Source organism: Ahaetulla prasina, chromosome 1 (assembly GCF_028640845.1).
Source record: "Ahaetulla prasina isolate Xishuangbanna chromosome 1, ASM2864084v1, whole genome shotgun sequence".
NCBI lineage: Eukaryota > Metazoa > Chordata > Lepidosauria > Squamata > Colubridae > Ahaetulla > Ahaetulla prasina.
In genome coordinates this window covers 332,015,732-332,039,364 of record NC_080539.1, presented here as the reverse complement: position 1 = coordinate 332,039,364, position 23,633 = coordinate 332,015,732, and the positions used below count along the sequence as shown (strand labels likewise).

At 37.8% G+C, this 23,633-nt stretch overlaps 1 protein-coding gene across 2 annotated transcripts in view; it reads right to left on the bottom strand.

Annotated features, from left to right (window-relative positions):
• UNC79 (unc-79 homolog, NALCN channel complex subunit) overlaps positions 1–23,633 on the bottom strand; it is a 148,976-nt gene that overhangs the window by 109,714 nt on the left and 15,629 nt on the right. For both annotated transcript variants that reach the window (XM_058162614.1, XM_058162615.1), the window contains exons 3-11: positions 22,340–22,644; positions 20,400–20,570; positions 10,856–10,948; positions 9,853–9,908; positions 8,432–8,561; positions 7,141–7,205; positions 5,384–5,472; positions 3,268–3,308; positions 607–635 (exon numbers count right to left, since the gene is read on the bottom strand). In XM_058162614.1, coding sequence (XP_058018597.1) covers positions 607–635; positions 3,268–3,308; positions 5,384–5,472; positions 7,141–7,205; positions 8,432–8,561; positions 9,853–9,908; positions 10,856–10,948; positions 20,400–20,570; positions 22,340–22,644 — 979 coding nt within the window. The remainder of the gene's footprint in view (positions 1–606; positions 636–3,267; positions 3,309–5,383; positions 5,473–7,140; positions 7,206–8,431; positions 8,562–9,852; positions 9,909–10,855; positions 10,949–20,399; positions 20,571–22,339; positions 22,645–23,633) is intronic.

Here is a 23,633-nt window from a genome sequence, read left to right as displayed (position 1 = left end):
TATAGGACAGTGAGGGCTAACCTTTTTGCCGTCACGTGCCAAAAGCAGGGGGAGCACAGAGGGGTCGTGCACATGTGTGCCCACACCCATAATTCTTTTATCTTGATGTGCTACAAGATTCTACTCTGATTCTACTCTTTACAATAAATGAAATTATGTTGCCCATCATCATGATCTCTACCTTACTCATAGAGGACAATCACAATATTTCACACTGAGCAAATAATCTTCTTTGGGGGGAAACTGCTATCTAGAAGAAAAATAACATAATATTCTTCCTTTCAGAGTATATCTTTGTTTTGCTGGCCCCCTAAACTACCTTTGTCGTCTCTGTTCACTTAAACAGGCTTCTTAGTTTAGCAATTTTATATGAAATATGCTCGTACTTAACCAGACATTGTACTATTAATAGCAATAAAATAACTCTTAGAATTGTAGGCTGAATATCAACATATAATAATTAGAATAATTTCAAGATGTGTTAGCAAGATAAGATGATTTACACAGAAAGACTTTTATACAGCATGTGATGATGAGGTGAAGCCAGAAACCAAACAACAACAAAAAGCTAAGTTGTATCTCATTAGACATGCACTTCTACCTTACCTTCTTTTGACATATAGCAGAAATTTCAGCTATAAGGGAAGGGAAATTAAAATCAAAAGAGTTATGTTCACTCTGCCACCAGTTTTAATATGATAAGAGTGTCCAGTAAAGCATAATTCTAGGACAGTCTCTGGCTCCTGGATCTTATTGGGTTATTCAGAACCTTATATAGAAGCAGATTAGAAACACATTTACATTAAGCCATTATAGGGTATGGATGTATGTAACAGAGGGTGAATCGTTTTCCTTCATGGCTCAAACGTTCCACCTTCTACCATTCAAAACAAGGCAAATCTTGCCCATTTCTCACTTTCCTGGAACTAGTTCGGGCTAGCCCACAACACCTTTATTGTCAGAGGCAAAAGCAAGATAATTACTCTGCCCATTCTATGCCCAAAAGCCAACTAAACTGGCAGTTAACTCTTCCTTACACAGTGCTTCCTAATTTAGAGATTACAGAACTTGTTAAATGACACCTACAACTTTGTCTGCCAGCATTCTGATATTATTTCCTAATATCTGCTGCCCGAGATAACTGTCTCTGTCTGCTGCCTAAGATAACTACCACAGTCTAACAGTAGGCCAGGCCTAGGCACAGTATTGGATTCTGACTTGCATAACAGAAATTTTTGCATAAACCCATTCAATTCCTAAGCTTGAAAGCTAAAATATTCATAGAAGGAAGACGTGCAATCATGGATTACAAGTGAAAGTTTTAGTGATTTGGTAGTGAAAGATTTCACTTAGTGAAAGATTTAGTGGATTTGGCAGGAGAGGATAATCTACAACTTAGCACAATACATTTCTGGTGAAAATGTATTCTACTCAGGACATTTCAGAAACTGCCTGGATGTTGGCAGTAAGAACACTATCAAACTTTTTTAAAATGCATTACATAAAACTTCTCTGTTAAGTCTTACATATATAATCCTAGATAAAAATATATTAATATATGTATTCTAAAACTAAAATTGAAAACAAAGATGTTGCCTTTTTATGTATTTATAAACTCTGAATATATTTTTACTCTTATCATTCTTTTAAAAAATATTGCCTCAATCTAATCCAATTTTCAAAAAGAAAAATTACATACACCTTGAACAATTTGCTTGAACAATTTTAATATACTGGTATGTTTGTTTGCTTGTTTGAAATTGATTGATCGAAATTGTTCAAATAATATGCTTGAACAATTTCAGTAAAGGTAGTCCTTGACTTACAAATGATACTAGAATTTCTGTTGCTAAGCAAGTTTGCTGCTAAGGAATTGTGTCCCAATTTTATGACATTTTTGCCTCAGTTGTTAAGTGAATCACTGTGGTTGTTAAGAGAATCACAGGATTGTTAAGCAAATCTAGCTCTTCCTCCATTGACTTTGCTTGTCGGAAGTCAGCTGGGATGGTTGCAAATAGTAATCACATGTGTAAGTATGTGCCCATTGCCAAGTGCCTATATTTTCACTCTGTGCTGCAATGGTCATAAGAGCAAGGACCAATCATAAGTTGTTGTTTTTTTCAGTACCATTGTAATTTCAAATGGTTGATAATAAATGGTTATAAATCAAGGACTACCTGGGCTTGCTATTCCCTTCACAATCCTCATTAACAAAGACAGGCAGTTCAGTTCAGAACCAAAAAATTGCTTATTTCCCCCCTGAATTTAACAGCAAATCCTGAATCCATCACCAATGAACACTGATAAATAGCAGAGATATGTAAAAAAAAAATACTTTCGTCCCTTTCCATAACTATCTACAGGTAAATATAAAGGAGTGTTAAGACTCCCAAATGTGTGTCTGTATCATCCTGGGCATCCTTTTATCAATTGGAAAATCCCTTTTAATCTTTCAGCAAACACAGGATGTGCAAATGTTGCTTCATTTTCATTGGAATAATTGTGAGGGATTCTGGGAGTTACAGAACAGCAACATCTAGATCAGGGGTCTCCAACCTTGGCAACTTTAAGATTTGTGGACTTCAACTCCCAGAATTCCTCAGCCAGCAAAGCTTTGAAGTCCACAAGTCTTAAAGTTGCCAAGGTTGGAGACCCCTGATCTAGAGGGCCACAGGTTGTCTAGTCCAACATTCTATCTGATTAAAAGTCAGATATATTGTGATGGTTCACAGTGAGATTAGCTTTAAAACCAATGGGCATCATATCCTATTAAACATCATGAATCCAAAAGTTATCATAGTTAAAAGAAAGCTACTCAAAATCTATGGATTATATTGAGTCTATTTCAAATCTGACTAAGTTCAGATTCTATTTAATGAGAAAAAGGGTCTTAGATTTGCAAGAATAAGAATTAATCACTATGAGAATAACATTCATATCCCCTCTTAAAGAATAATCCTGAAATAGTAACCTAGAAAACTATTTTATTTCAGATTGTATGTCCATTTACCCCAGGCTTGCCTACACCAAAGATGATAATAATGCTCTTACATTCTAATAATGATGAAATTGTTTTCACCACTATTTGACTGTTGAGCTGAAAAAAGAAGAAACTGAACCTGAGGTTTTGTACCTGCAAAAGACCTTCCATCCAGCTATGAATGCCCTTTGAATATCCTTATAACATTTCACAAGTCCATTATTTTATAAATATTACTATATCCATACTGTGGATATTACTTTCTCTCGTGTTAAATTCAGTCTTACCTTGTGGTAAAAGAACATCAACCAACCATTCGCTGTGATCCCTTAAAAGAAAAAAGAAAAAGAATTAGAAAGGACTGTGATGTCATCAATCCCTTCAATGAAACAGCCATATTTTGAATATAATGATTATGTATGTGGGCTAAGTTCTTAAGAATTCTCTGAGAATAATTCCTGCAGGTATTTCTACAAGTTGAAGGGGTGAGATTGGAAGTCTTCCACCAATTAGTTCTTCTACTCCTGCTAATCTTACACTTCTGAAAAGCTGTTTCACACGCCTGGGAGAATGAAGAGAGAGAGAAGACATTGCCTAAAATTAATTCCCCAATTAATGGAACCTCCATTAAACATACATGAAGGGAAGAGCTCCCAGATACCTAATTAGGATCCAAGCTTTATTTTTACTTCTAAAACGGCAGCTGGCAGCTGGACAACTTTAGCCTCTTTGTCATTCATTTGTTCCAAGTCTCCCTGCCTATTTTTTTTATGTTACAAAGAACATTCTAATTTAGAAGATACCAAAATATACAGAGAAAAAAAAACCTATTTGGGGAAAAAGATAAAATACTAAAAAAGAGAATAAGTAGCTCTAAGTGTCAAATACCTCATCCCTTTATAAAGCTTGGCCTTCTTTCCAAATTAATTATTTTTGCTTTTGATTTAAAGCAAGGATTATGTTGACGCAAAGGTGACTTTTATAAAATTAAAATGCTTTTTTGTAATTCTTTGCAAGTGGCACCATTATAATGCTAAAACAATGATAAAGCAGCAGCCTGAAATCACACCTTCTGATCCACGTGTCCAGGAAATGGTGGCTACATACTTCCAATTTTGATAATAATTGGATTTTTAAACTTAGGCCAAAAAATAATGTATTTTCTGTATTTTCTCCACTTAATGAACAACCCTGGGTTAAATTTCATTCTTAATACTGCTATTTTAATAAAATAATATGTGCTCCATTCTGAGTATCTCATTAAAAAAAATATTGTAATAGTGAGAAGTGCTATTATATGTTTAAGAAACAACAAATGAAGGGGGAATACATGGCTTACATTACAATTTACAATTTAATGCTATACAATAGGAATAGGATTTATTTTTTTCTTACCAAGATTGAATTCCTTCAGGGACTATAACAGTGCTAGATAAGGGCTAAACTGAAGGCAACAGCAGGAAGAGCCAGACCTTAAGTACATAGAAAGGTCACTTCTCCCCTCTCCCTTTCTTCACCCTTTTTGACTTGTGACTTCTAATGCCACTTAGCCACCAATAATACATGTGCCATTACAACCAGTTGAATGATTGTTGGATTTATTTTCAGAGATGCTATAACAGTAGTAGCTAACTGATGCTTGAACTTAGGTTGACTATATGGCTTTGGTGATATGGGTTTCCCATCTCTGCTACAGATCCATGTGACAGCACTGAAGCAACCACAAATTTGCCAAGTGTCTACCTCACATGAGTCCCTGGGTCCTGGATTTTGGACACATTCACAAAGTTAGCCCATGGGAGGTATCTTGGTACAAAAATTGTTGCTCACGATACACTGTTTCACCCAGTTAAAAGTTAGACATAAGAGTTGTAGTAGTATATAGATTTTACTAAAGACTGAGATCAAAAATAGTCTAGCCAACTATATCATATAGAGGCATCTAGCAGGACAATTTTTCTTTAAATATTTGAAAAATCCCAACTCCTTCTATCCTACATCTTTACCTCCTTCGATCTTTAAATCTTGATTCTTTTTGCTTAATTGCAATCAGGACATGGACACTACTCCCAGTTCTGTTTTTATTTATAACATATTTCCAGCAGGGTCAACTGGACTGTGTGACTTAATAGAGCAAATGTAATTTTTTATTCAACTTAGAAAATCAAACTGTTGCATTTGCACAGACCTGTAAATTAAGTAGTTGTTTTTTCCTGCTTGCTTTCTATTTCAGTGTCACTTTAACTTAATCAGGCTCCAAAGTTTAATACAACTTTTTAAAAGAAATGTCTCTTAACTTTATCACCAGTTCTCTCTTTCCCTCCCTCTCTCCCTCCCTCTCTCTCTCCCCCCCACCCCACCATGCGCCTTCATGCATGCATGTACATCTCTTGATTTACCCACCCTGCAATCCTTTGGCTGCATTCTTCACAAAGATAGAGAGGGGGTGGTTTATCACCCAAAGCCACAGATAAAGAAGGATCTACGCACATCTGAAATACACAGGAAGCATGGAATTAGTTTCTCGTTCCCCAAAAGCACCGTCCCTACATGAAGCCTCATTAGAGGACAGATATATTTTGAATGACAGAAATTAACATTATAGGTCCTGGATTTCCTTTTAACCCTAGTGCTTGAATATGGAGAAAGGATTAGGGTACTTGTGATGACTGACGATGGCACAAATGAGTTAAATCATCATTTTTTTTTAATGCTTGTTTGATATATTTTGCGGCACTGATTTAATAAAGAAAATATTAAGAAAGAATGTCATAATTTGTAATAAGGTAGTCTGACACATTCTGAGATTCAACAAGCAAACTAATATGCAAATAAAACTGGTCTGAGGAAAAAAAAGAGCATACTGTTAGTTAAACTATCAAAAAAGAATATGACTTTGCTTGCCAGTCTGAGTTGCATAGTACATTATGCCAATATGCTATAATGTAGTTATTTAACACATTCCATGTGCCTTTGTAAAAGATGGTTCACAGCTTCATTTAATGTCTGTATTCCCAGCAATTTTGGGTCAATAAAACATAATTAATAAAATCACAGTTAATTGTGATGTATGAAATTTATCATTCCTTACTCCTTATAGTGATATTTAAAGTAGAATCTATGGATTGAATTATTCTCCTATTCACAAAGTATATAGCATTTACATACTAGGATTACAGGTGGGAACAAAATTTACCATAAGGATTCAGTCTGTAAAATTTGGATAGAGTAATTCTACTCTGATTATCATAAAAACTTGTTTTTAGCTTTGCATTAAAATTTGGCTCAAAAGCTCAAATATCAGTTCATAAGCATCAGCATTACAAGCATTCTAAAGATACTAAAGACCAGAAAATACAACTGCAGTAAAGAGAATATGGATTTACTTTTCATAGCCAGTGTAACTTTGAATAAATTATTCCCATTACTCTATCCAAAATGGAGTGTTGGATTTATAGTTAACAATAATACTAGCAATAGCACTTAGACTTATAGCACTTCATACAGCCTTCTCTAATCAGTTTACAATGTCAGGATATTGCCCCCAATAATCTGGCTCCTCATTTTACTGACTTCGAAAGGATGGAAGGCTGAGTCAACCTTGAAGTGGACAGGATTGAACTGCTGGCAGTCGACAAAATTAGTCTGCAATACTGCATTCTAGCCACTATGCCACCACAGCTCTTGTTACTGTTTTTTAAAACTCCAGTTCTATAGCAAAAGTAGTTTGGGACTTCCTTTGGTCATGCTGTTCTGCATTCTCATTAGACTTCTGGTTCTTATTTGGATGTGTGCAAAGGACATGGGAGGGAGAAATTAGTGTCTTTGTGAGGGAAAGCAATACTACTTAGTGTACAAGTATAGCACAAGATTGTTAATTCCAACTGTGATCACTAAAGTTTTTTTGTCACTACAGAACTATTTGTAGAATTTTTAGGAACAAAAAATGGACTTGGACAAAAGAATCCTTTTCACAATCTCATTATAGAAAATTTTATAATGGGATTACCATGGTTATACTTAGCAATATCATAGTTTGAATGATAGACAATGATCTTCCATTCTGTTTCTAATGACCTTATTGTGCCATGAAAAGCTGGGATAAGGCTGAAATGGTTACTCACAGGGCATGTTTTACAGGATACAGAAGTGTTTATTACCTTCACAGCTGGCTTGTTAATTGCATTATGGCATTCAATGTGCTGACAATGAATGGGATTCCATGCTGAAAAATAAAGCCATCATAGATAAAGTTGAACAAGTTTACTAAAAGCTAAATACAGGTAAAATTTAAGCATTCTATGCAACCATCAATATCACCAGAAGGAATTTCAGCTGCTAATGTCTCTGTTTCATGCCTCAAATATTTAATCATGTGATGTTAGCCCAGCTCTGGCAAATACAGTGAAACATAATAAAATAACGTATTGAATTATTAATTAAGATTCAGCATCCATTAATGCCATTTAAAATATTCCAGGCCATTTATAAAAAAGAACTCTGAGAATCCAGAGATTAAATTGTTGGGGTTGGAATTTAGATAGAACATATCTATAAAACATTTTCTTAAATGTTAAATGTGAAGTATTGTTTATCATTCTGCATATCTTTACAAAATCATAGTATGAAGTATTTTTAAGGCCTGGTTCATACATCCATGTTAATTACTTCTGCAATCCAATGGATACATAATTCATCACATAATTAAATAGTCAGAGTAAAAATGGAAATTCATGATAAATCTACCATCAGAACAGCAAGTGACATGTCAGGCCTGGAAGCCATCTTTTGCATTGGAACCCTAACACGACAACTTAGTCTGTTAGTACACAGTTCTGCATTTTAAAGGTGGGGGGGGGGAATTCTAGCTTTAAAATGTAGAACTATGCACTAACAGACTGAGTTCAATCGTCAGTTCAATCTTTTTCCCATGCATCATTAGGTTAAACATCATGTGCTTATAGAAGAACTTACAATCTACTTTTTGACACCATTTAATTGTTTTTCTAGTTTGGCAACAACTAGAACTGCTTTCCTAATTAGGAAGTTAGAAAATTATCTCTATTTTCCCCATTTTTCAATTTCAAAAGTTCTACTCCAGAGCTCATTAGAATAGAATAGAATAGAATAGAATAGAATAGAATAGAATAGAATAGAATAGAATAGAATAGAATAGAATAGAATAGAATTTTATTGGCCAAGTGTGATTGGACACACAAGGAATTTGTCTTGGTGCATATGCTCTCAGTTTACATAAAAGAAAAGATACGTTCATCAAGGTACGACATTTACAACACAATTGATGGTCACTTGATTGATTACAGGGTGGTGAACATTTTATACAGAGGAGTCTATGCTAAAAACAAACAAACCATATCTCAGTGACATTATTGATAAGTTCTACCAATAAATTGTATTAGCATTAATGCATAGTTTGATGATCTCAGTTACCCGTATACTGTAGTCCTCGATATTCACTTATTGCTCCGGGAGGTTTTAAGTTGGGCCAGTAGTGGAAAAGCATTTGGACTGCAGGTGGCTTTACTTGAGATGGACCATATGCTATTACATATAGCAAATCCTAGAGGAAGTCAGAGGGTGCAACACATTTAAATTGAGGCAATGGCTGCCTTTATAGGTGCAGTGAGACACAAGTAATAGAAAAGTGAAAACAATTAGCAATTCAATGATCCTTCCCAAGACTTGGAGGCAGTTAGACTAAGGAATAAGCCTCATTGAGCTCAGTGAAACATATGAGTTGCAAGCATTGAAATCCTGTACAGTACTCTACATACTGGTCAGTACATAGAACTTATTTCTTTAAATAGTCACGTACACAATTGCAATGTTGTCTCTTTCCTGAGAATACTCCATCCCCCAAAGATTTAAATAAAATTAATTATCACTGATATTAGCAAAACTCTACTCTGATCTACCTATAGAAATCCATTCACTGACTACTTCCATTTTGAATCTATTGTTATTGTTTTCATGCTTATATACCACAGCAACAGGGGAATAGAAACTTAGATTTAAGGAGCAAGGTGCCTCCAAATGAGTCCATGAATTTGTTTAGAGTTCCAGAACTTTTCTCACAAAAAAGAAAATATAAAAATCCATATCGGGTTTTCTCCAAACATTTTCTGCTAACATAGTAGTGCTTGTTATTCTAATTCAAAGGGGTACAACTCTTTCTGTGCCACAAGCAACATTCCACGAAGTAGGAGAAATGTATTGAACCTGAAAAACTGAACAAATAAGAAAGAGATGATCCATCAAAAAGCCAGGCTAAAGGACCCAACATCTCTGTTAAGTTCCAGGAATATGGATTGGCTGGGGGAAAATGTTGCAAAGGAGGCAGAAGGCAGGATAAGGCAGGAGTTCCCATTAATGGTGGAATGGATTGCCAAGAAATTCTTCAAGGGCTAAGTTTGCTGCAGTTTCATATGACCACAACAGAGCTGGTGATAAATTAATGGAGTATCTGTAATCCACTAATACTGTGAGAACAAGAAAGTCCAAATGATCAGAAAGAACCGTGGGGAAAAGCCCAGAGACAGACAGGCAATGGTGGGTGGAGGGACAGCAGATGGAAGAGAGGCTTGCTCTTAGCATACATGGTTCTTCTAAAAGACTGAATGAATGTTTCTTCTCCATATTTCTTTTTATGTTTACCTAGAATTTCAGCGGAAAGCCTAAAACAGGGGAAATACATGCATAAATTTATGTCATTCTACAATGGATCTGTATTCTGTAACTTCAGGAAAGGAATTAGAAGTGCAGTTTCAAAATGATTTAGTAATTCAAAGTTACTAACTTATTAATCACCATACAGTACTGTTTCCATAAAAGTCATCTAGTCCCAAACTTACTTTCCATACTTCCTGTTTGTGTTTCATGAGACATTCCAGTAACTGACAGTGATACACTGGTAGAGAAGAGAAAACAGAAGCAAATCTCATTAAATGATAAATACTGTATTTATTGTTTAATTACTAACTTTCTGGCAAATCAAATAGCTTGAGAGAGTTCAAAGGTCAAATTGGATAATCACTATCCAATAAGAACAAAAGCCAACAACCTGAAACCCCCCTCCCCCAAGGATTTTAGTGCATTCCCGCCAATAAATGGAGAACAAATAAAGCAGGCCATTTCCAAAATAACCAAACATTATTTGGCCATAGCAGACCTTGCCACAATCTTAATGCTTTGCTGCTAACCATTGTGTAATGGCACTGCCTTCTTTTTATCAGGAGGGACATCTGTAATTAGCTACTTAACACACAAAGATCAACTGATCATTTTTCCCTCTTTTCAACAGCATATCCACAAAATAGTGGAAAATTTCATTAATTAAACATTAGGCTCCGTTATTTTTTTTTTCTTTAAAAACCCACCATAGATAATAACTGAACAGACGCCCATATGAACCATTTATTATAACTAATGTAACCATTCTTCTGTCTGTCTTTATCTGTAATTAAACAGAAGGAGGCAAAATTTATCCGTTTCCAAGCAGACCTTATCATTGCGAACTTTACCAAATGTGAAATATGAAGCAATCAACACCTTTTAATCTAAATTTAATATGAGTTGTTAACAATTATCACTAAAGAAATTGTGATTTTAAAAAAACTGTCCCATTTCCTGGTGTTAAAATAGAGGTTATGGTCCTCTTTCCAGATCTTTAAATGTACTTTTGCATCATTGTGAAATTAATTAGCACCAAAATAGCTACTTCAGACACTAGGCTGAGATATGGTAAAAGAGGCATTTTCAATTCCTTTTAAAAATAAGCATACAGTGGAGAGAGATTAAAAGCATTCTCAAATAGTTCTGCTCCTACAAGAAACAGCCATGGCAGCTAGTACATACCAGGATTGGTCGTATACTGCATGGCGATCATTAGCATTGAAGATGCAGAAAGATTAACATGAGCCGGTACCCCTTCTCTTCTTGAAGAGCCCACTTCAAAGAAAACAAGAGAAAATATTAGCAGTTAGCAATATAAATTGTCTCATTAATATCATACACAGTTCATTCAAATATGGAATTACCGTATATACTCGAGTATAAGCCGACCCGAATATAAGCCGAGGTACCTAATTTTACCACAAAAACTGGGAAAAACTATTGACTCGAGTATAAGCCGAGGGTGGGAAATGAGGCAGCTACTGGTCAATGTAAAAAATAAAGATAGAGCCAAGTAAAATAACATGAATATTTATTTGAACGAAAAACAATAAAAGTGCAAAAGGGGGAAGGAGGATTCCCAGCTTTAGAAAATTTAGAACTACGCCGCCTTTGGTATGACCTGAGCATAGCTCATAAAATTATCTGCTACAATGTACTTCCTATCAATGACTACTTCAGCTTCAACCACAACAATACACGAGAACACAATAGATTCAAACTTAAAAGTGAACCTCTCCAATCTAGATTGCAGAAAATGTGACTTCAGTAACAGAGTTGTTAATGCCTGGAATGTGCTACCTGACTCTGTGGTCTCTTCCCAAAATCCCCAAAGCCTTAACCAAAGACTATCTAGTATTGACCTCACCCCATTCCTAAGAGGTCTGTAAGGCGTGCATAAGAGCACCAGCGTGCCTACCGTCCCTGTCCTAATGTTCCCTTTAGTTGTATTCCTTTTATGTATTCAATTCATGCTTATATTTATATAATTATTTAATATGTATTTGACAAAATAAAATGAATAGAATAGAATAGAATAGAATAGAATAGAATAGAATAGAATAGAATAGAATAGAATAGAATAGAATAGAATTTTATTGGCCAAGTGTGATTGGACACACAAGGAATGAATGAATGAATGAATGAGTGAGTGAATAGAATAGAATAGAATAGAATAGAATAGAATAGAATAGAATTTTATTGGCCAAGTGTGATTGGACACACAAGGAATGAATGAATGAATGAATGAGTGAATAGAATAGAATAGAATAGAATAGAATAGAATAGAATAGAATAGAATAGAATAGAATAGAATTTTTATTGGCTAAGTGTGATTGGACACACAAGGATCTACCACTTCTTTGGATGCCCTTCCCAAATTGAACACTGCAAGCATGAAAATGAGTCCTCCTTTAGCTTCCAAGGGACCAGGGTGCCTCTGAAGGTCAGTGCTCTAAGTACTAAGAACCCAGCACAAATCTAAGCCTGTATGCACACCAACAGTGAAAATACCCTGCACAGTGTCTCTTGGAAGAGAAGGTTAATTTTCATAGACGTTGGGGTGGCTCTTTTTTTTTTTTTTGGCAGGGCAATAAGGGTCTCTAATATCATTAAACCCACTTTAGAAGTCTCTCTCTGTGTGTGTGTGTGTGTGTGTGTGTGAGAGAGAGAGAGAGAGAGAGAGGGGCTCCGGCTGAGCAAAGCGGCGGCGGGGAGGCCGCGGGGGAAACGCGGGAAGTAGTCGGAGATCTGCTTGATGGGGCGGATGGGACCTGGGCAGACGTCGATGGCCATGTGCTCCTGGATGCTGATGGGCGGCTTGTCGCCTTTGCGGTGGCTCATGCAGGTGGCGCCCGGGGAAGGAGGGGGCTGCGGGGCTGCTGCGGAGCCGCTGGTCCTGCTGGTGCGGTTGATCCTCCTCCCCCCGCCGTTGCTGCCGCCAGGAGAGGCCGTCGCCAGCCCGGCCCTGCCGCGCCGAGCGCCCCGGCCACGCTGCTGGCTGCTGGAGGAGGGCGGAGGGAGGGACGGGAGGCGAGCAGCGGCGGCGGCGGCGGGCGGCGGACGGCAACGGGTGGGCGGTGGAGGTGATGTCACGGCTCTGCCCAGCCCTGCCCAGGCGAGGCCAGCAAAGGGCCGGGCGAAGGCGACCGAGGCGGGGCTCGCAGCCCAGCTGAGCCGCTACGGAGGAGGAGGCGGGGCGGCTAGGCTCGGGAAGGCAAACGGGAGGCGTTCGTCACGGGATAGACTGCTGGGATCCACGGGATAGACTGCTGCTGGAGCTGGAGGCTCGAAGGAAAGGGAAGGGGGGGGGGGGTGGTGGAGCCCAAGGTTCTTTACCCCTAGACACCTGCCCCGCAAGAGAAGGGAGGGAGATCGGCCCGGCCAGTCCCCGGGAAGGTAGACGGGCCGGATTCTTACTTCGGGATAGACTGCTGCTGGAGCTGGAGGCTCGAAGGAAGGGGAAGGGAGGGTGGCTGAGGGCGGGCTCGTTTAAGGCTCTTCCAAAGCAGCCCTGCTGAACCGCTACGGAGGGAGGGAGGCGGGGCGGCTAGGCTCAGGAAGGCAAAGCAGGGCGTTCGTCCACCGGGATAGACTGCTGCTGGAGCTGGAGGCTCGAAGGAAGGGGAAGGGGAGGGGTGGCTGAGGACGGGCTCGTTTAAGGCTCTTCCAAAGCAGCCCTGCTAAACCGCTACGGAAGGGAGGGAGAGCGGGCCGCAGTAACTGAGAAAAGCCTGACGAGGCGGCTGGGCTACCTTCTGGCCTCGTGAGTCGGCCGTCCGTCCGTCCGTCACTTCTCGGCTCGGCAGCCGGTTTTGAAAAAGGTTCCGTCGCTGGGTTTCGGGACTTTTGTTTTTTTTTTAAAAAAAAAAACACCACCTTCCCCTTTTCTCCCTAGTTGGGGGCGTTTTCCCAGTTCCCTGTTTTTTTTCCGCCCTTGCCTGTTGAGTTTTACCTGACAAGTTTCTTGCGCTTCCCCTCGACCTCCCCTCCCTCCCTCCGTCCCTTTCCCCTTCCCCCCTCCCCTCCCCTCCCCTGTCTTGTTTGTAGCCCCAGCGTCCCCTTTCGGTTGTATTTAAATCCAGAGCTTGAAACCTCCTCAGTGGGAGGAGAGGAAACGTGCGATTTGGCAGCTGACCGCACTTGCACGGGCTGGGTAAGGAGAGCCCTAGACGGCCTGCGGCGCCGGGGGGGGGGAGGGAGAAAAAGAAGAAGCAGCCAAGAAAAAAGGGGTGGGGTGGGGTGGGGGAAATGAATTTAGGAGGGCGAGCGTGTGTGTGTGTGTGTGTGTGTGTGTGTGTGTGTGTGTGTGTGTCTGCGCGCGCCCGTCCGCCCCGCGAGGAATGCCAGCTATTTCTTTGAAGGGGCGGGTGTGTAGCCAGGCGCCTCCTTCCTTCGCTTGAAACCCGGGAGGGTTTTCACTCTTCGCTCCCTGCGTGTGTATTTGTCAACAATTATAACTCTTCGGTCGGGGTCCCTTGCCTTGCCTCGCCTCTCCCTCGTGCCCTCTCTGTCAACGCTGTCAACAATTATAACTAACGCGCGGGTAATTGTGCGTGAGGGGGTGTGCGCGTGTGTCCACATAGGAATAAGTACGCATGCGCGCGCACTAACGAGAGCTAGCTGCCTGCGGTAGAAAGGACTCGCTGCAAGAGGAAGGGCTGAACGGCTTGGCTCGAGTATAAGCCGAGGGGGCGCTTTTCAGCACAAAAAACGTGCTGAAAAACTCGGCTTATACTCGAGTATATACGGTAATACCTTAACCTATACAGGCGGTCCTCAACTTACAACAGTTCATTTAGTGACCATTCAAAGTGACAAGGGCATTGAAAAAAGTGACTTATGACCATTTTTCACCATTACAACGTTTGTAGCATCCCCATGATCATGTGATCAAAATTCAGATGCTTGGCAACTGGTTCATACTTATGTCCGTTGCTGTGTCCCAAGGTCATGGGATCATCTTTTGCAACCTTTTGATAAGCAAGAGTCAACGAAGAAGCCTGATTCACTTAACAACCGGGTTACTAACTTATCAACTGCAGTGATTCACTTAACAACTGTGGCAAGAAAAGTCATAAAATAGGGCAAAATTCATTTAACTAATGTCTCACTTAACAATAGAAATTTTGAGTGCCATTGTGATTGTAAATTGAGGTCTATCTGTAATAGCTTTCTCTGTTGTTCCTCTATTATTTCAAATGGTGTCCTTTATTTATCTGATTTCTCCCATTTTATTGTGGCATACAGAATGCCTTTCAACACTGCTGAATTAGCACTAGCCATTCATTCTTGAGCTGGCAGAAAACTATACCAACATGAAATCTATTGTCCCTATCTGCAATTTTTAGCCTGCCCATTTCAGGTTGCTGCCATCACCTGTATACTGCATGAGTCAAACAGAGAGCTGTGAAAATATTTATAGACCCCTCACATTCTGGACATAAACTGTTTCAACTCCTACCCTCAAAACAATGCTATAGAGCACTGCACACCAGAACAACTAGACATAAGAACAGTTTTTCCCCGAATGCCATCACTCTGCTAAACAAATAATTCCCTCAACACTGTCAAACTATTTACTAAATCTGCACTACTATTAATCTTCTCATCGTTCCCATCACCCATCTCCTTCCACTTATGACTGTATGACTGTAACTTTGTTGTTTGTATCCTTATGATTTATATTGATTGTTTCCTGATTGCTTATTTGTACCCTATGACTATCGTTGAGTGTTGTACCTTATCAGTCTTGATGAATGTATCTTTTCTTTTATGTATACTGGGAGCATATGCACCAAGACAAATTCCTTATGTGTCCAATCACACTTGGCCAATAAAAATTCTATTCTATTCTATTCTATTCTATTCTATTCTATTCTATTCTATTCTATTCTATTCTATTCTATTCTATTCTATTCTATTCATTTCCCTCCAAGCTGACCAAGGATGGGTTCTACTTACTTTTACTACTGGTTTGCAACGGGACCGCCAGTGCGAACCAGTAGCAAAGGTAAATGAAACCCACCCCTGCTATGCAGTAAGAATTTACTTTCTCATACCTGGAAGAAAAGACTTCTGATCTCTCGGTGATACCCACTTCAAATCTCTCTGTCTCTCTATCTCTCTGTCTGTCTATCCACACATACACACACATTTGAGAACTGTTCAAACATCTATTCTTTTGCAATAAAGTCTTTCTGAAATCAGGCAATTTTTCTGGATCCATGAATATTTTGGAAGAATAGGCTACTGGCTTCAGATCACCTTTAGGATCTGAAAGAAATACTCTCCCAATTTCATAGTTACTAGTATCACAATATCCCACTTATCATTGAAGAATGACAGCAGTGGAATTACAGATCTTTCAGGAAAAATGTTTCATTTTCTTTGTATCTGGGTTCACTCCATCTTAATCAAACAATGAAAATCACTTTTCTTGGTGAGTGAATATGGATATCAGTTTGTTGGTTTAATGATCATTTCAATTGTCCCAGTAGAATAATGTCTTCTAATTCTGCTTTTACTCTGGGGAATAGTAGAATTGTTATCATGGATTGCAGAGAAAATAGCTGTTCCCTTAAATATAGTGTTTGCTAGAGGAATGTTCAAGATTCTTATTTCTTTTCATGTCTCTCTGGAGAGTTCTTCCACATGGTACACTCAGTTGGTACACTCATGGTACCACAGTTTACTGTGGTAGATGCCTCCTGGTACAGAAGCATACAGATAGTCCTCAACTTAAAACCACAATTTAGCCCAAAATTTCTGTTGCTAAGGGAGACAGTTTTGCCCCATTTTACAACCTTTCGTGCCACAGTCATTAAGTGAATCACTGCAGTTGTTAAGTTAGTAATACGATTGTTAAGTGAATCTAGCTTTTCCATTGACTTTGCTTGTCAGAAGGTCCCAAAAGGTGATTATACGACCCCAAGACACTCCAAGACCATCATAAATATGAACTAGTTCCAAGCATCAGAATGACCAAGAGGATGCTGCAATGGTCATAAGTATGAAAAATGGTCATAAGTCTCTTTTTTCGGTGCTGCTGTAACTAAATGAACTGTTGTAAGTCAAAGACTACCTGTACTTTAAATTCATTTTCCCTGCCTCTCCTATATTCAATAAACATACAATATTTTAAAATTATGCTCAATTTCTGATAACTTGGATGTCCACATACATTTTTAAAAAAACAGTTTGTATTGTTCTTTTAAGAAATAATACGTTTTCTTTCAACATGATTTGTTCAACTATCCAATAGATCTGGCACTTTGTTGTTATCTCATATTCAAGTGCTCAGCAGAGTCCATTTTGCTCAGCTCAAGATCAGCCAAAATTGAGTCCGGCTATAAAATACGTCACACAATTTAAATCTTGTTGCCAAGACCTACAAGAAGTTTGGGTCTTGTTTTGAATACTTTGTCAGAGCATACTGTTACTCCCAAAATGAAATGCTTATAAAGATCTTTTTTTTTCAACTTGACAAACATGACAGAAGCTGTAGTGAATTTAAAAAAAAAATTAGCAGTATTCAGCAGACTTTGCAAGATACTTTGCTCTGTGCCCCTTCCCCACAGAACATTAATCTCTAAACCTTCAGCTATGTTGGTAAAGTTGTCTGGCTAGTTTTGGCTGTTTTCCCCTCTTTATATGTCCATTTCTTTAATTAATTAATTTTGGAACCACCCATCTCCCTGCCAGGATAAGACCATGGTGCTAAAGTTACTTCTTTGGTACAGGAACACAGTTCTACCTATTACTCATATATACTGTAGCTCAAACTGGAATTCTAAAATGCTTGAAATACTTTAAAACCTGGAGATTTTTCTTTGCTTAACTAGGAGAAAGGTACACACATGACTCTTTGATTAAACCAATGAAGAATCCATACCATGAAAATAAAATAAAACTAATTGGAGAAAAGTACTCACAAATGTTCCAGTTACTTCTTTAAAATGTCAAAGACCCATTTCAGCTTTTAGATATCACAATCTAGACACATATATACTAACATAGCTGATTTCTGAAAATATCTTCAGCTTTTTAAAATGTGAAAATTCTAACAATGGTGTGCTACTTCTGCACCTGAAATGGACAGTGCTATGTCCACTAATAGATGGAAGTAGCCAAAAACAAATGGCAGCAACTAAACAAATATTCATTTTTGAATTCCTTTTAAAAAAAATAGATGCAGTTAAAAAATACTATTTTGGCCATAGTGACTGAAGTTACTACAAAGATGGAAAAGGCAACTTCAAACCTGAATTTTTTCTTCTTACATTTCTTTCTCTAAACCTGAGTGGAACTGAACAGACTTTAGTAATAATTTCTATCCTCAAACAAACATTTAGCAGTGGTTCCCAATCTTCTCTATACCCCACATTCCTAGGAAATATTTGATTAACGTTTGAACTCCCTATAAAAGAAATTGTGACGTGATTCATCACTAAGGACATAAGGTACTCTTTGTCTAAAATTCCATCTCGCAAGGGACATAAACTATCTTTGTTGTACCCCAAGAAATTCTATCCTGCGCCTAGTGGGGGTACAAGCACCCTGGTTGGGAACCCCTGCTTTAGATAGAAGATCCTTCTCAGGAAAATAGGATACCTGACCACCATATTAGCAATACAAATTCTATGGCTTTCTCTTTCTCAACTTCACTCTTGATATTTCCACCCAATTTTAAAATCTGCTTATTTCTATAGCAACCTTTATATATATATAAAGTACATGTATAGTAAATATCAGCTTCACATAACAAAAGAATAACAATGTTTATTCAAGTGACAATAATGTAGGGAGAATAAAGGGGGAGTAGAAAATTATATCGCTCAAGAGCAGACAAATTTGAGGCAAACCATCTTCCCAGCCATCCAGAGGCTCACAAGCCAATTATTTCAGGTGTTTTTCTTTGAAAAACGCATTGTTAAGAGTTTTGATGGAGGTGAAAAGTTCTGGAAGATTCTCACAGAAACCTAAAAGCTACATGATTTGGGAGATGCATATATTGTTCAAACATTGCAAATAGCTTATTCTGGTGAATACAAAACAAGGAATAGAAAATCAAACATTTAAGGAGAGGACATTTAAAAAGAGAAATAAAGTTCTCCAAGTAGTACTCTGATATGAGCTCTGGATAAAACATACATAAAAAGAAGATGCAATTAATATATTATTATATTAGGGCATACTTCCAAACAAGCATTGGATTGCAATTACCCTATACTTTCCAATATTAATGGGGCCTCTGGCGATGCAGCTTAAACTTAATGCACGCCATCTTTTTTTTTTTATGAAAAGTCTTTTTAAAATGGAAAAGTATCCATTGGGCATCAAAGAAACTGTTCACAGCAATCAGATTGGGCTCCCCATTCCTAAAATGTTAATATGAAACCTGTTTTGCAGCATTGTAACACTGTAAACCTCAAGAAAAAAAATATGTCAGATATCTGTTTAATAAGATGTATTGGAAAAAAGACTAAAGTAACAATGCCAAAATTTTGGCAAGTACCGTATATACTCGAATATAAGCCGATCCGAGTATAAGCCGAGGTCCCCAATTTTACCCCAAAAACTGGGGTAAACTGGGGACTCGAGTATAAGCCGAGGGTGGGAAATGAGGCACCTACCGGTTGGGGAAACCTCCTCCTCAGCTGAGAAGGCTGGCTCCCCCCGCCCGCCTCACTGCACCGCAGGGCTTCCGCTACCGTCCGTAAAATGTGAAAAAGAAAAAAAAAAACTCAGTATAAGCCGTATATATTATAAGAGGCTTAAAAAAAAAACTCAGTATAAGTCAGAGACCAGTATAAGCCGAGGGCGTCAGCACAAAAAACGTGCTGAAAAACTCGGCTTATACTCGAGTATATACGGTAATCTACCTTCAAATGGGAAACATCTATCTAGACAAATTAGGGTATGAAAGTTTTGATTTGTTTTCTCCTGCTCTTTTGATATTAATTTCTCTCTTTTTTGAGAGAAGGGCAGACTGAATTTGTTGATTGTTTTTGGGAATGGCTACCAAATTTCTTAGCGATTAAAAAACCAGCTCTTGTATTAACCCTAAATGCATTGTCTTTTCTGAATTTTATTTTCTTGAAAAAGGATTTTGCATTTCAGTGTAAAATGGGTTCAATCCAGTGGCATGTGGAAATAGTGAAATCCCCATGGGGATGTACATAGCTTTAAGAGATTCAAAAGGTCTTAAATAGAATTGTAGGAAAACTAGTTTCTGCTTGCCTAGAATCATCCATCTACAGTCCTTAATTATTAAAAACAAAAGCTGGAAACTAAGAAGTATAAGGAATACTTTTGAATTCAGTGTCCAGGAGGAGGGTCCTTTCGTAAGGGCCTAAAGACCAGGCTCTGCCAGTTGGGCTTGGGCCCTAATGGGGGAACAGCACACTAGAGGTGATTGATTAACAAAGGATGCTATCTCCCCACATTCCACCTCCCTGCCCACCCCACGTGTCTTTAGATTTTAAACATTGGCTTTAATTTATTTATGTTTTAATGTATATATATATATACCATCCAGAGGCACCTTATGATAAGATGGGTGCCCGATAAATTTTATAAATAAATAAATACTTTTGAATCCTTTGGCCAATTCATCCATCTTTGGGTATTCTAAAAATCAACTCTCCAAAGCAGAATACACTATTCTCCTTCACAAGTGAAGCCAGATTTACTTACATGCAAATACAAATTAACCAAATTTACTTACATATCGCCATGGGCAAGAATGATGTGCTGAGATACTCTATGATATCTTTGTGCAGAAATGGTGGGAATGTAGCTAAAGTAGAGATCATTGTGTACGGCAAAGTACTCAAGATGTCATCATTGAGAAAAGGTAGCAAACATGTAGTGGTATAAAAAATGGACTGTCCAAGATCTATCAGAGGCACAAAGAACAAACAATATGAATAAACAATTGCAATCACTGTGTGAAAGGGCTTTTCTTATTTTATCACCTTATGAGTTAATCAGTTTTAGCAGTAGAAGTAAAAGGATTGAAATGGGAAGGAAGACGATGTGGAAAAAACTAGAGTTGAAACATTATGTTCAATAGTCTACACTGCCTGGTCTATCATTACTTACTAAAAAGAAAAAAATCTAAGGTTGTTTAACCACTCACGGAGCACCGTCTAAGTACATTGGTAGAAGGTACAATAAGTGGCAAGAAATTAGAGTTTATGCCCTAAAATAGCCTAAAATCAAAACTAACACCCCCACCAAAGAACAGGAAAATTTCTTAAAACCTTCTTGTGTGTGCCCACTTTGTATCATCACCTCATGTACTGTTATCCTTGCATTTCCAAAAAATGATAAGAAATAACTCATAACCAGAAGATCCTTGGACTGACTCTGAAAACTGATGATGGGATCCAACTTTCTTATGTGGAACTCCTGGTACTGACACTTAAGGATATTTCCTGCTAACTCATTTGATAACACTCTTTGCTAAATTGAAGGTCACAACATTAATTCTGGCCCAAATATTCAGAAACTAGTAGCAATTCTACACCTGGAGTATCTATGATTGATTTTGATCACTAAATTGATCCAATTGAAATTAGTAGATCATGAACCTATCTAGTGTGGTCTGCAACACAGCCACGTTCTACAATACTGTAATATCTAAGAAACTTTGGGTCCATGAGATTTCTGGACGTGCCGCTAAATATGATCCTAATATTTAAAAAAGGAGATCCAATTCAGATATGGCACTTGTGCCAATTACCACAAAAATCTTTGTTTGATCATGTCCTCAGTAAACAAGACAGAATGTAAATTTATACTGAAAACAATTAATATACTGCTATGCTTCTGTCACACATTGATCTGATGCATCATATACATATATATGAATGCTATTTAAAGTAATCTCACTATTTAATTTTTTTTATATACTGTCATTAATGTTGGTTATATTTAGGAATCAATGAATAGGGATTCAGATCATGTGGCAAGAAGAATACATGTGAGCTGATACATACACTTTTCACACAAAAGAAATAATGACAAAAATATATATGGATATCACTGCATGCTTCTAAATTTGTAAATATTGCTATATATGCTGAATACATGCAGGAATTAATATTATATGTGTGTGTATTAATTTTAGGCTGCTTATTTTTTATTCCAGGTGCAGATATGGAAACCCTGAAGCTTCCAAGACACTTCTTTAATATTTTTGAGTCTCTACTGAGACTCAAATTATTATTACTAAAAATCAGTTACATAATTTCTTACCTTATTAAGACAAAATATTAATGTAAGAGCCAAAACAAGCTTAATATAGCTTATAAAAAGAAACCCCAACAAGCCATTTCTGTCTTCGATATATAAAATACTGTGTGTAAATGTGCGATTATGTACTCTCACACACACATTTTTATATGTGGCAATTAACAATGACTTAAGTTTTGCAAATTAATATTAAGCCAACCTTCCCCTCCCAGACTTTAGCTAGACTACAAAAAATCCATAATAGTTTGGTCATAATAGTAACAGTTTGGTTAGTAGGCTATAGACTGGGAAGATGGCTACTTTAGTCCAAATACATCTGAAGGCATCTGATTTGGAGATATTCTGAAATACCCTGCATATGCCTACAATCTTTATGTATCATGTTGAGTATAAGAAGAATTCACTCACCATGCTGACCATGTTGTAGCAAAGGAACTAGATCCAGCAGAGTCACCAATGTCACGTATAGTCCTTGATAGTCCAATGATGGGTAGTCAGATAACTGAGCATCCCGACTTTGCTGGCCTCGTTCAGTAGGAGCATCTCGCAGGACGCTGTAAAGGAGGGAGCGAGTAACAGTAGGGTTGATGGAACTGACCTGTGGTCTTAGAGATGGGGTGAGTGGGAATGGCACAGGAAAAAGACACATGGTCATGGGCACTGTCAAATTGGAGGCATCTTGATTCTCCTTCTTCCCTGTGCGGGACAAAATGCTGTTGGGGGGACAAAGAAAAAAAAGAGACAACAAAGACACAAAGAACAGCACATTACATTGAAATGACACTATAAAACAAATAATAAAACTCCAGATACATCCCACATGAGATGCAGTCTCTACCAATACTAAGGCATCTTGAAAAATCTAGCAACCATTTACTTCCACGCTTAGGAGAAATACAGTTCAAAAATTGCTACAAGTGGGGAAATTTCCATTGCATCTCATGTGTTATCTGGTTCATAAGGAGCAAAAATATAAAAATGCATGTTTCAGTGGCACACCCATGTTTTACAGTTCTACAGAATTGGATGCGATTTGTTATAGAAAACAAAAGCTACAGCTGCACCATGTCAATTGTGTGAATTGTTGACCTTTTATCAAATAAATATTGAGATAACATTTGGAACCTCATGACTGGAAAACCAAAGAGAAAATACTTGCAAAAGATAGGTGTGACACTTACAGAAACATGTTTTAGCAAAAAATAAACATGTGTGTTTGTTAAGAGAACCTTAAAAATCACATGTTTATTGCATTAAAATAATGTCTGTATGTAATACATGATACTGTTTCATGACAGTCTTTCAGTATCATCTGAGATAATGAGATTTCAACAGGCACATGGATTTAGAAATAATATATATTTCTAAAATGTTAGCTAAACTACATTAGGTAAGCTTTAAAATAATATATAATTGATGGGCTGCAGCATATGTTTGTGAGCTAATGAGAATGATAATTTGTGTCTGCTTTTAATTGGGGGCGGGGAGGAAACATAATGCTGTTCTATTTTGTGGTTACTTTCTAAGGACTAAGCAAGCATTACCAGTTATATATAACTGCATAGCAGAAAAGGTGTTAGCATTCATTGTTTTGCTACTTACATTATTTAATGAACTTACAAACTAAAGGAAAAATAATTTAGAATAAAAGAAAAGCTTCATGGGAAGCAAAAAATAGACTGCTGCGCCTTCTGAAAATCCC